The sequence below is a fragment of the Anneissia japonica genome, unplaced genomic scaffold, assembly GCF_011630105.1.
Source record: "Anneissia japonica isolate Jap-2015-1 unplaced genomic scaffold, ASM1163010v1 scaffold287778_len1315358_cov176, whole genome shotgun sequence".
NCBI lineage: Eukaryota > Metazoa > Echinodermata > Crinoidea > Comatulida > Comatulidae > Anneissia > Anneissia japonica.
Genome location: NW_022702824.1, coordinates 515,780 through 528,810, shown reverse-complemented (window position 1 = coordinate 528,810; position 13,031 = coordinate 515,780). Strand labels below are relative to the sequence as shown.

Below are 13,031 nucleotides of genomic sequence, written 5' to 3'. Positions count from 1 at the left end.
GGTACGAGTAGGTTAGTCTACAAACGTCGCCTAAAGTAATTGATTTTACGCGGCAGAACGAAAGAAGCAAACTCCGCTTTTCAGTTGTCTCAGGCGATTGATTTTTGACAAACAATGACCTTTCAGAGGTCAAATTGCTGTCAAGAATATGAATTGGCTGCTTCGCAGCAATTAACCACATTTATACTTAAAACAGCTACATACAATAATCTTAAAGGCTCAAAATCCGGGGCAGGGCTGTAATTTTGAAATCTGGAGAGCACGTGCACTAATGCACCACCTGTCCTTTTCTCATAACACCTCAACAAATAAAATTACAACATACAAGATTTCAGTACAATACAACATCCCACCACCTCTCATAACAGCCATATGCTAAGTTGAACTGAACTCATTTGGGCAGCAAATTTCAGCTTACAAAATATAATCACAACAGAATTTCAGTACCTGTACAATACAACAACCAACCTTCACTCATATAGCCACATGCTAATAAGTTGAACTGAACACATTTTTTTGGGCAGCAATTTTAGCTTACAAATTATGTACTTACATCCTCCTCCTCGTCAAGTGTTACTGGTATTTTGCTCTCCCTTTTAAATGTACCTCCTTTAGACTTTTGACGTCTGACACTATAGCCACCAGAAGGTAGCCTTTCAAGTGGTTCTTTTACTGGGACAATCTGGATCTCCTCCATGTCTTCATCCATTAGTGCTGAAACATGTGAGTAACTAACACTACCTGCATTTGTTGAAGGGTTCATTGCTATATTAAAATACAGTTGAATCACTCCCAATGCACTGCTGGTATTATTAACAATTCATTAAATTTGTGTAAAGACTGGTAAACAGAGAATCAATTATTGTACCAATTTAAATGACAATAATTGATCATGCTTTCTTCCTCTTAGGTGTGGAACTTAAAACATCACCAATGTACCATAATCATACAGCTCACAGGGCAGGACACTTAGCCATACAACATCAATTACTTTTAGCAGCTACGGATTGGCTGCAGCAGTACTTTGGAGAGGGAAAACCACTGATGCATGCAATTAGTCACAATGGTATACCTTCACAGTGTCCCCTTTGATGGTATTTAATCCTATAGGATTTGCAACAGAGTGAGCAGAAAAAAAAGCATGCCTGAGATATTTTGATCAGGGATCAGCTATACTGTACTAGCATTCACTTTTAATTTTATTGTATTTTCAAGTCACTAAGATTAATAATCATAATGAGACTTTGGCAAGAAAAAGAAGCATAGGCCTAATTATCATCTCTCCAACTCCACCCACCTACTCCCCATCCCCCACCCACTCTCCTTCCAAGGAGTAATAATTTCTAGACTTTTACTTATAGGCTTATACTGTAGTTTCTAAATGAAGTACATATAATATGTTCTGTCTGATACAATCTACAATCTCTTTGCAAGACACAAATTGAAAAAAAAAATTATATTTTCACCGATTTACAGCAAATAATCTTTGGACACCAGCCACTTAAATATATAAGGCCATGGCACTGTCTTAAATCTAATAAAATTTAAATGAAATAATAGAAGAACCCCTCCTTTGGGACACCTCTTCAATGGATACTGTACTTTTCCATACAAAGCTATAACACAATAAATAATATCATTTAATTTCACTAAAGCCCACACTTTAAAGAGAGATACCCTACTTAAGGAAACAACCCTAAAAGTTTAATATTAAATTTTTTGTTTGTTTTATAATAATAATAATTATTGTTGAATTTGCATAGCGCATCATGCAAAAAACCTCTATGCTCGGTGATTGAGCCAGTGAAATCAACCCAGGACCATGTTCTCATTTTTTGGCCAGTTTCAGGCTCAAAATGTTATATTTATTTTGCTTTTTACATACTTTCCAAAGAGTAAATTAAATTATTATTACTGTATTGAGAGTATTACATAGTCAGACTACAACACTGCCCTGTCATGAAAAAAACCACTCAACTGAAATTTTTTCAAAATGGTACTTTTCAGCGTTTTGCACTTTTGGGCACTTTTCAGATTTTTGAAATTATAACGGAAAATATGAAATTTAAAAACTAAAATATCACTCAACTGTAAGTCTGTGTTACAACTTCTGTCAGCAAAGATGCATTCAACCATGGACTAATATTAATAGGTCCATGATTCAACTGCAAATCTTATGAAGGACTTAACTGCATTTAATACCTATTATGTAATAGTTTATCATGAGAAACCCACTCAACTGCATTAGTGCTGCATATTGTTTATCATTGAGAAAGATGACTGTCTAATCTATATAACATTACTTTCACAATGTAATCATTATAAACAATATCTTCATGGATGCACAATATTGGTATTAAGGAAACATTATCTCATACTCTTTTTGGCATTATTCATACTAGCAGAATATGGATATCGATCTTTTTTCTGGCAAGGGACCATTATGGAACCAGCCAATATGTATTAAGGAGGAAATTTCTTGACGTTTTTTAAGGACCTCCTAAAAAAACATCTTTTCTTATTTAATTTGTCTTTTTTTATTTAATACATTTAGTGTCTAATATCGCTCTGATAGATTATTATAGGGCACTATTTATTACCTATGATATTATTTTTACCTATATTTAGCTTATTATTATTAACTTATTAACTTAATTATTATTATCCTAATATTATTATTATTATATTTATTTATTGCATACAGTTGAACATATATTGTTCTTCTGCTTGATATTCAATTTTATGTGAATGACAAAATAAGATGAATTTCTGAAAAAGGAAACTATAAAAAACAATTTTTTAAAATGATAAAAGACGACTAAACAGAGAATTCCTTGAAAACAAAAAATAAAGAGAGCATTGTCCGAAAATAATGCCAGAAATTCCCACAAATACAATTGCATATCAATCACAATCACATATATTGGAGAAACCAATATATTGGAGAAAAATATGAGAATTCCCGTCCCTGAAGTGTTCTTGAACTCGTGTTGAAAGTCTTCTATCAGTGGTTTCTCCAATATACGTGGAATTACATCCCACACAAGTAAATTTACTTGTGTGGGATGTAATTCCACGTATATTGGAGAAACCAATAGAAGACTTTCAACACGAGTTCAAGAACACTTCAGCGTTTCACCGTTCTTGACTCTGCAGATTCAGCTCATAAACTCAAAATTAAGGAAGCTTTGCATATTACCTGGAACAATCCATCCCTTAATAAGCAAATTTACAACTTGAATATCACGCTCACTGTTTGATTGTACTAATTTACATAACAATCTGCAGTGACGGGTGGTTGGCTACGTTTTGTGGTTTGCTTCATTAGTCGTTTTTCTATTTGCTAATCTGCTTATTTACATACACGAGTATAAAGCCATATAAGCTTTGGCAAAATTTGTTATCTTTCGCACTGATGATGAGAATCGTTTTCTCGAAACATGTTTGCTATACGATCGGGCTCAATGAGTCCGCGATCACGATTAAAGTCTATTACTTGCTTTATAAAGTGCCTTGTGGTGTTTTTACTTATACATAGTTACATTTAAATTTAATTATCTGCAATCTTCAAAATATTTAAAGCCTAACAATCACAGGCCTAGATTAGACAATCATAAACAGGGTGCTATATTGAGTATGCGTGCTTCTGTATTCTATTCTATACCTCTGCCATCATAGTAAAAAAATAGGCCTAACCCTAAATTTACTCACAAAAGTTGATATCACTTATAATCTTAAATTAATATTATTTAATAATATAACATGTTTTTATATTCAATAAATACTGTAAGTTGAGTTGATTCTTTCATGACGAATGTAGTTGAGTGAGTCTTTCGTGTTTTTCTTACATGTGATTGACCCGGTATGTCATGAAAAAACAATAAATGTGACATATTGCATATTATATAGAGTAATTAAAAATACAAGTTCTACACAATGAACAGTACTTATAAAACCTCTTAATAATGTGAAAATAAGGATTCAATTATTTACGCATGGAGAGAGCGAAGACAATAACACGTTTTGTTGATTATCTCAGAACTTTGTTAAATGCATTTGAGTGAATTTTTCATGACAGGGCAGTACACATAAGGTACAGTACAGATAGATTTTGGTTTTTCTAGTTACACAAGTTCTCGTAATCTCGAAAGCTCCGATGAGGGTACAGCAGTATAATAGAAGCAGTAGAGTATATTAGAACATGCTTAAATACTGCACAACTTGGCGTAAGTTATTGGGTTTTCGGCACGGGTTCATAATTGCAACTAACCACTAACAGGACACGTCATATAAATGAATTTGTTAACCCTGTGTTGTAAGGAACTGAAGGTCTGAGTTCGAATTGCGCCTCATGGTTTAATTTTTTCTTTTTTTGGATAATTAACATTCTTAGATATTTGAGCTGTTTGGCAAAAAAAATTAGAAGAGCTACTATAAAAAGATAGACATTTTTAAATAATTAGAATATTCTCTTGTTTGTACAAAATTAAAATGTGTCAAAATTGAAAAAAAATTCCTAAAATATAGAAAAAAATTGAATAGCAAGACGCAATTCGAACTCACAACCTTCGGTTCAGTAGAACATATCGTTAACTAACTGCGCCATGTATACAACATGGCTACAACTAGGCTATTACTGGTATCGGCAGTATGTACAGTCCTTGGTATTGGTAGCGCACTTCACAAAGAAAGATCTATTACAGTAATTAATTAATTAATTAAAAACCATTAAGTCCACTGATAAGTTTTAGATATTAACTTAGTATAAACATACTCAAAATAAAGTAATTAAGACTCAATATTTCAATCTTTTATTAGATCATCATCAGGAATTAATTAATCAATCAATCAGCTGAGTACTTCTATAGAGAGCTCTTCATAATAAGAGAGAATTGTTTAAATAATTAGAATAAATAATTTGTACAAAATTAAAATGTCTTTAAATTGAAAAAAAAAAATGTCTTAAAATTGAGGGAAAAAATTGAAAACAAGGGGCGATTTGAACTCACAGCCTTTGGTTCCTTAGAATCAAATGCATGGAACCGTCGCATGGATAGCACGGTTAAACCAACCGCGCCATCCATACGACGTGTATAAAAGTCATAATGTCAGTAATAAACAGTCCTTGCTGAAACCCACTCAGCCGTGAAAAAACCATGGGCTCACTCAGCAAAAAGCACACAATGAACAGTGTTATTCTTAGAGCTCCTCATCAGCGCTAAAGAAAAATAAAAACTTATTTTGGCATTGTACCTCAGCCTCAATTTGTTCATTTTGTTCTTAACTTTTAAGCAATTTCAGCCTTTCTTATAAAACGTGTTATAAAAAAAGTGTACATACAGTAAGCCTGACTTCTAAGTCATTTAATCTATTCATGCTAACTGTAGGCTATCATGAGCATCCAATAGAAAGCTTAATATTTTAAAAAAAACCAAAAAACAAAGAACAACCTAAATATTTATTTAGTTTAACAGTAACTTGAGTGAGGGAAAGAATATCAGGAACAATATACAACTTCAGTTTTTTGTTTTGGTTGATGAATTGTATTTGCATTGCAAAATTATTGCTATAAATTAGTTCTAATTCTGTAACACCAGTGGCGGATCCAGGGAGTTTAGGTGGTACGGACGAACCCCCCTCTGTGAAGAAACGTGACAAAATAGAACTGGGTCCTTGCTTCCAAAAGGCATGCTAACCTACCTAGGCATAGGTTGGCAGATCAGACAAACTAGGATTAGCCCAACTAGTCTTCAATTAACACACTATTTGTTTCGACATCGTAATAATTTATGTATGAAAGTGCGTTCTTTAGGCCTATCGGTTCATCGATCCATAGAAGAAAGACATACAGTATCTAACTACTCAATATTGTTGGAATATAATAATATATTGCCTATGTCTTTGATTTTTTTTTCTCTATAGGCCTAAAGAATGAGATAAAATTAAATGACCTTTTTCTTCAAGAGGGCGGAAACCTTGAATTTTGAAGTACGTAAGGTCATTAAAAGACTACACAGAAGTCAGGAAAGCTCATTTCTGACCATCAAAATTTTCACCGAGGAGGACCCCTGACCCCCACTTTCATTTTTGGGTTTTTTGGGAACATTTTGAACCCCCCCCCTTTCAAATCCTGGATCCATCCCTGAACACATTCTAACGTCCAAGAGCAAACATAGCTGGAGAGGTCATATAAGAATAACTTCTTGTCAACATTTAACAGTCTTCACTTGATAGCTTTAGGTTACTATTCAAAATGTACCTTTTTTAATCTCTTTCTTGGAACGGCACGACGAGCAACGACTGTTGAAACATGGCGCCATGTAAATGGAATGATTGATTGATTGATTGATTACTGTAGGTCAACTGAAATAAAATCATATAGATCTATTTTATCGTAGTATGACAGCATGTCAAAAACCCCTATTAAGGGGAAAATTTTATGTTTTTGGCTAGTGTCCCCTCAATAGGGATACCACTATAAAGGGCACATTTTTTAGGTCCAACAGTTATGAATACTATAGAAGTTCTACTGTATATTAAATTGCTTAATTGTATACTTAAATTAAAATCTATCAGGTCAAGGTTTCTTCCCACATTGGAAAGTGAAACAACAATCATAACAAATCAAAATGAAACCATAAACTTCAATTGACTAAACAATTTCCACAAAGTTTATAGTATGGACAATAATGCACATTCCAACTGAAGATCAGAGAAATCAGGCTTGTTTCATTTTAATAGGACCTATTATAATAATCTGTTATTGCAGTACAGTATAGTTCATTTTGTTTATGTTAAATCAGGACCACCATAAGTGACTCTGGGTTCTGAGGCAGCAAAGGTGAAAGAATGGGCTTTAATAGGTCCTCAAACAAGGTTAGGAATGCAGCCCAGATGGGGCCTTGGACTGAAGCCTTAAGCAACTTGGTGTTATGTTGATAGCTACTGTATTTCAGGAACCCTGAATATGCTATTAAAAACATACACAATATTTACATTAAAACTTTAAAAATAATTATTATAAAGACAATACTCACACTTCACACACAAAACACAAAATTAATTCTTTGAATATTTCAATTATTAAGTTAAGTTTACATTTATATTTTATTCTTCATTCTGTAAGTGTTGGACCCGCTGTGGGTGAGATATGAAATAAAATAAAAATTAAATTAAATGAATAAAAAAATCCATGGCTATACAAAACAACTAATTACTATATTTTCATGAACAAGTTTTTAATCAAAGACAGCATATGATGAACAGTTCTTTTGATGGGTCAACAATGATCAGCTTGTTTTAACATCCTGTTTCCCATTAATACACTTGTGACTTTAATAAGACTCCCCATTTCCTGAAACCTTGCCAGTCTGTAGCCACCAACATATCTCTCAATAAAAAAATATCCACCATTAATTACGTCATGTACACAAGTGACTACCAGTTATTCCAAATCGCAGGAGTCCCCCGGAAATCGAGACGGCCTCCCGCATAAGCAAGCATGATCTCCTGGAAAATATCCTATCGATATTTGCTTGTTTTCACTACTGTATAATATTAATTATTGTTTCCAGGAATCAATGCCAATGTCAGATCATACTACAATACAGTATGCACTGAAAGGATAAATTTGAAATAAATAGGGTGAGTGGTAAGGGAGGGGTGCCACAACTACAGCCTTACATCAGCACTGGTTGAGGTGAGGTTTGTAGAACCAAGTCTTGTAATTTTATAAGAACTAGAGGTCCAGTGTACTGTACGTCTGGCTCGTGTGCACTTTAAAGAACTCATTACATCTTTTGAAAGAGTAGGCCTAGGGGGTTACCCCGATATTCATTTCAGTCCCTGTCTTTGTGGAATGATGTGAACATTAAGCTAGTACTATAAGCGTCGCTTTACAGCCGCTATGATTTAGAAAAAAGAAAATCAAATCTACAGCAAGTGTGCAGGAAACATCATTTTTACAAAGTGATCTAATCTCATTCCATTTATTAAACAAAGATAGAAAAGATTGTGAGCAATAAACAGAAATTTATTATATTTATATTATATAATTATTCATAGAAATTAAAACTCAAGAAACCTAAACATAACCAGATGATCCACTGATTAGTCATCCAGAATAGAATACGAGTATTTTAACTCCTGAAATTGAAAAAAATAAATTACTTCTGTGTCCAAACACGGAAAAAGCTTTGATATAATGTCTCCAGCACCAAATGTTATCTGTAGTCTAGCCCAACAGTTTGTAGTCTGGAGAGACCAAAATATTTATTTATTTTTTTTCCAGATAAGAAAACAATTACAGACATACATGATGACTCTGACCACTAATAAATAATGGTTTCATAACTCCTGTCATTTATCAGTGCTACATGCTCAAATTCTACCTTAGTAAAAAAAAGCCACCTTTAGTAAAAAGTTCCTTTGTTACATAAAATCTTGCATGGAAATTAATTTCTTTAAAACTAAGACATTTTACAGGAAGAAAAATGTTGGAAAGCTACTGTATATTCAATGTGAAATATATCAACCAACCTCATCTTCTAATTCATCAAACACTTCAAACACAACTTCAAATTCTTCATCCATATTTCAACACAATAGTATCACTTTGTGTACAGAACACAGTATTACTTGCAGGTAGAATGACATAGGAGTATATAAAACCTTAAAATGTCAGTATAAAGAAAAATTTGGCAGACAGACAAAAGACAGGATGAGAGGCAACAGTTCCTCTTATTCTTACATAATATCCTGTTAAAAATCTGATCATCAAAAACTACTTTGGAAATTCAAGAAATCATCCCAGGTATGTAAAAAGGGCTGTCAACTTTTAAAAAAATTTGTAAATGCATGCCAAATTAGCACAGATTTTAAAAATATCTTGATAATTTTAAAGATTACAGTGGTGTATTAATCCGTTCACCCCTGATTGCCCATCAAATCCATTCACATTTAATAGGGGGTCTTGTGCCAAAAAAGGGTTCTAGTTTGGACCCATTTACTGTTGACAAAATTTTAATTATGATGCAACTTTAAATTCCTTGTCCGCCATTTTAAACACATTATCATTGAGTAGGAACACATCGCTTGCAGATAGTAAAATAATGTGTTTAAACCTTTAACCTTCAGTTCATAAGTAGTAAAACTTTATTCATGAAGTGATCATCAATCAACAAATATACATGACTGTTTTTCATCATGGCCATGAGAAACCTTACAATATTACATACATGGGTTTTATCATCACAAAAAAAAGCAAGTCCACACAGAAAATTAAATAGCATAGATAAATAACATAATTATTAGACTTTAAACAAAGATTATAAAATATATACTGTACATATGAAAGCAAAATGTCTACAATACTAAAATAAAAATAATCTATACCATAATAATGGCAAAACAGACAGGCATGACAGGATAACCTATGGTAGGCCTATCAATGCGATGCTTTATTAAGCCTCGGGTTCGCATAAAAATGGGTAGGAGGGCCAAAGTAAGTTGCACTCATACTTGGACATTTCCAGATAAAACTTCATGCATACTTTATGGTCAGTTTTTTACAGAATTTTTGGTGACGGGCCATAAAATCATGGGAGTTTTTAGCCAAAGATGGTACGTGAGCCGCACACATATAGATTTCTCAGGCCACGAAATCTTACTACTGTTCAATTTGCTATTAAGACTTTGGTCAACAAAAACAAATTGTAAAATATAGCCCTAAGCCGTGAAAAAAGGTGAAAAGCCAAATTAGAAATATTTTGACCAACCTCTTCTTCAAACTCATGAAATGCAACTTCAAATTCTTCATCCAACATTTTCAACGTAATATCATCACTGTGTGTAAACATATTGCTTACTGATAAAATACCATGACAAGCCTAAACTTTTACCTTCTGTCCAAGAAATAACTTAGTCAGACAGGCATGACAGAAAAGAAAAGAAATCATCTCAGGCATGAAAAAACCAAAGTTAGATAGTGAGACAATGTGAGAAACCATTAATTCCCAAATATGTTAACTAACCTCTTCCAACTCATCCAGGTCATCAAAGTCCACTTCAAATTCTTCCTCCATTTTAACACTATATCTACCGTAAAGTAATAACCAAGGATTGTGTACTATACTTCACTACTGTACTTCATAGCTAAATATTTCCTGTTATGTTGCCCTGACTCACTTCTGGTTTCACTTACATGCCAATCGACGCTAAACTCAAATATCCTAAATGATGTGATGGTTTGTTTATGTCATTAATAAAGCAATAGTATTATTTCAACCAGTATCTAGGTGTACAGTACCATAAACATTCATTTACATAGATTGTTTTGTACAAACCAAAACTGAATTTATTGAAGGTAGGTCTACAGTACTGAAGAAAAATATCACTAACCACAAATTGATTAAATCGGTAGTTGGTTTAAATAGTTAATCAGTATTTTTAGTTAGAGGAAAGATTTTTATCTGAAAAAATAACTGGAGGAAATCACCTCAGAATTGATCACGACTGAACCAGCTCGGAGCAGACGTGTTCTGAGATTTTTTACATCCAGGGCCTACAGCAGAGACTGCTTCAAGTCCTACATACTGTTAAATGGCATATCATTAATATTATTAAACCAATGCATGTTGAATAATTTTCAGTCAAAAGTTTGCATTTAGATGTAAATGACATTTTTTTAATTATTGAAATCACCTCAAACAAGGCCCAAAAGCCACTTCCAGGTAAGGGATTACTTAATTAAGTACTATATTTACATACCATGAAATGCTTGCACCTGGGACTGAAACATCACTTGAGCCTCTTTACAACCTGTCAACAATGCAAGTCTAATGCCCCTTTCCCACATTCACGATTTTTGTAACGATGGAGCACGATTTTAAAAAGTTTTAAAATCGCGCTCTATCGTAGTGATTCATACTCAAAAAGTTCAAGTTTTACATTTCATCAAGACGCTACTAGGATGCCATCAAGATGTATTACGGCACTAATGCGATAGTGCGACGACATTTTTACGAATTATAATGATAGAGTTACGATTTGTGACGACGTACTACAGATTACAAAAATTTTAAAGTCGACGTCACTACGATTTTACAACGATGCAAGCACGACGTTAGCATGATTTAACAAGACGCACATCACAAAAACAAACATCACATGACATGACAAAAAAGCGCACTGTTGAAACACCATCAATATTTGAAAGCTGCTGCTATAGAAGAAGAAAATTTGTTGGCTGCTACAGTTTTGATAATCAAGAGTAAGCGTCGGTCACGTCGAATGCATAGGCAAACGAAGTGTATGGGTACAGCCATGGCTCCTACGTCGTCCATATTTTAGACAGTATGAACACTTACTAGTAGAGTTGAATAGAGAAGACCGAAGAGGCTTCAGAAACTTCCTCCAAGTGAGCAAGGAATTGTTCAGTGTGTTGAAAAACTTTTCTGACACAGAGTCACGTAATATAAACCACTGTCTTGATGGTCCTGGTGGCATCGTATCTAATCGTCTCAGCACCGCAGCGATGTCTTGGCTTGTCGTAGGAGTTGTTGGTAGTATGAATGGACAAGACAGTCACGACAAACGACGACAATGTTATGCCACCCACACGATGCCGCTGCGGTAGACCAAGATCTTTTTCACGGCTACGATTGAGCACAATTTTTTTTAACATTCCAAAAAAATCGTGCTCCATTACGATGACATCAAGATACAGTACGATGCAATACGATGAATTATTTTTGACCACGACATTAATGATGACGCCATTGCGATTTTTCAAAATTGAATAATATTGCTCTATCGTAGCAAAAATCGTGAATGTGGGAAAGGGGCATAAGAATGGCGGGGCCAAGAAATGTGGTTTATAAACTCCTGACCACAAGTTCAATAACCAGGATGGAAACTACTACGCCAAACGAACATTTTACCCAATGAATGTACAGAAAATGTATTTTTGAAATTGTGTAAATGCCACTGATGAAATTTTTTAAGTACCAATATTACCTCATTGTCCAATAAATTGACAGTGCTTCCAGAAGTTCTTCGTTTGCGAGGCCTCCTTGCGAGAGCATTTACAACCTTTTCCTTTTTAACGTAGCCTTCTGGGCTAACTTTATTATTTGAATTTGCCAGGTTTAGAGAACTGCCCTCCTGAATAGTTGGTGACAGGTTATGCTTCATGTTGCAGTCTTAAGACCAAATAGATGATATTAAATTTAAAGCAGTCCTGGATGAAGAAAACAAACCAGAAAGTTATATCGTTTTATTCAATAACCAGTGGAAAAGGGAGAAGGTGCATGGTGTATGGGCCTTATTTTCATGCTTATAAACTTCACATTTATTAAACAAATATTTACACAAAATAGATTAAAATATTTTAGCCAATATAAAATAATTTACCAATATACAGTATTAATCTATTGTAATAATCGTTATACTTATATATAGTAATAAATAATTATTTTAATAATTAAATAATAATCACAATAGCAATTTGAATGAATATTTAGAATAAACAGGATGGTTTAATGTACTTTTTTGTTAATTTTTTCTCAATTCAGTTCTGTAAATTGCTACGAAAAAGTTTATTTTGAATAAAGATACCTAATATAATTAACAATATTTGATGATAGGGAAATCACTATTAAATGATTGGTTTGCTCTAAATAATATTACATCATTATTCAATAGCAATAATAGTTGCAGTTTCACTACTAGCTTCAGTTCTTACCTTCTTAACAGTCATACCAGCTCAGAGAATATCCAGTTCGTCACCCAATTTGAATTAAATCATAACATGCTTTTATTTACTGCATGTCGATTGGATACTACAGTACATGAGTGGGCTTGAGGTAAAATTTAGACAATCAACCTTGTGAAAAAAAAAAATTATGATATTATTTTTACATACAATACAAAAATGGTGAACTGATCGCAATGCAACTAAATTAATAATGTGAATAATATTATAAACAAACCTAATGGCTAGCTCAAAGTAATCATAAAAATAATAAATATTA

The 13,031-nt window shown here is 33.4% G+C and overlaps 1 protein-coding gene and 1 long non-coding RNA gene across 2 annotated transcripts in view; both read right to left on the bottom strand.

Annotated features, from left to right (window-relative positions):
- LOC117104056 (transient receptor potential cation channel subfamily M member-like 2) overlaps positions 1-980 on the bottom strand; it is a 40,296-nt gene extending 39,316 nt beyond the window's left edge. Inside the window, exon 1 of the mRNA XM_033244712.1 lies at positions 554-980. Within this exon, the coding sequence (XP_033100603.1) occupies positions 554-763 (210 nt within the window). The 5' untranslated portion in view covers positions 764-980. The remainder of the gene's footprint in view (positions 1-553) is intronic.
- A 6,119-nt stretch (positions 981-7,099) lies between these two features.
- Positions 7,100-12,150, bottom strand: LOC117104042. The gene is made up of 2 exons (XR_004444693.1): positions 12,016-12,150; positions 7,100-7,390 (listed from the first exon to the last, which is right to left on the bottom strand). It is a non-coding gene; the product is annotated as an uncharacterized LOC117104042 (long non-coding RNA).
- Positions 12,151-13,031: the final 881 nt, after the last annotated feature.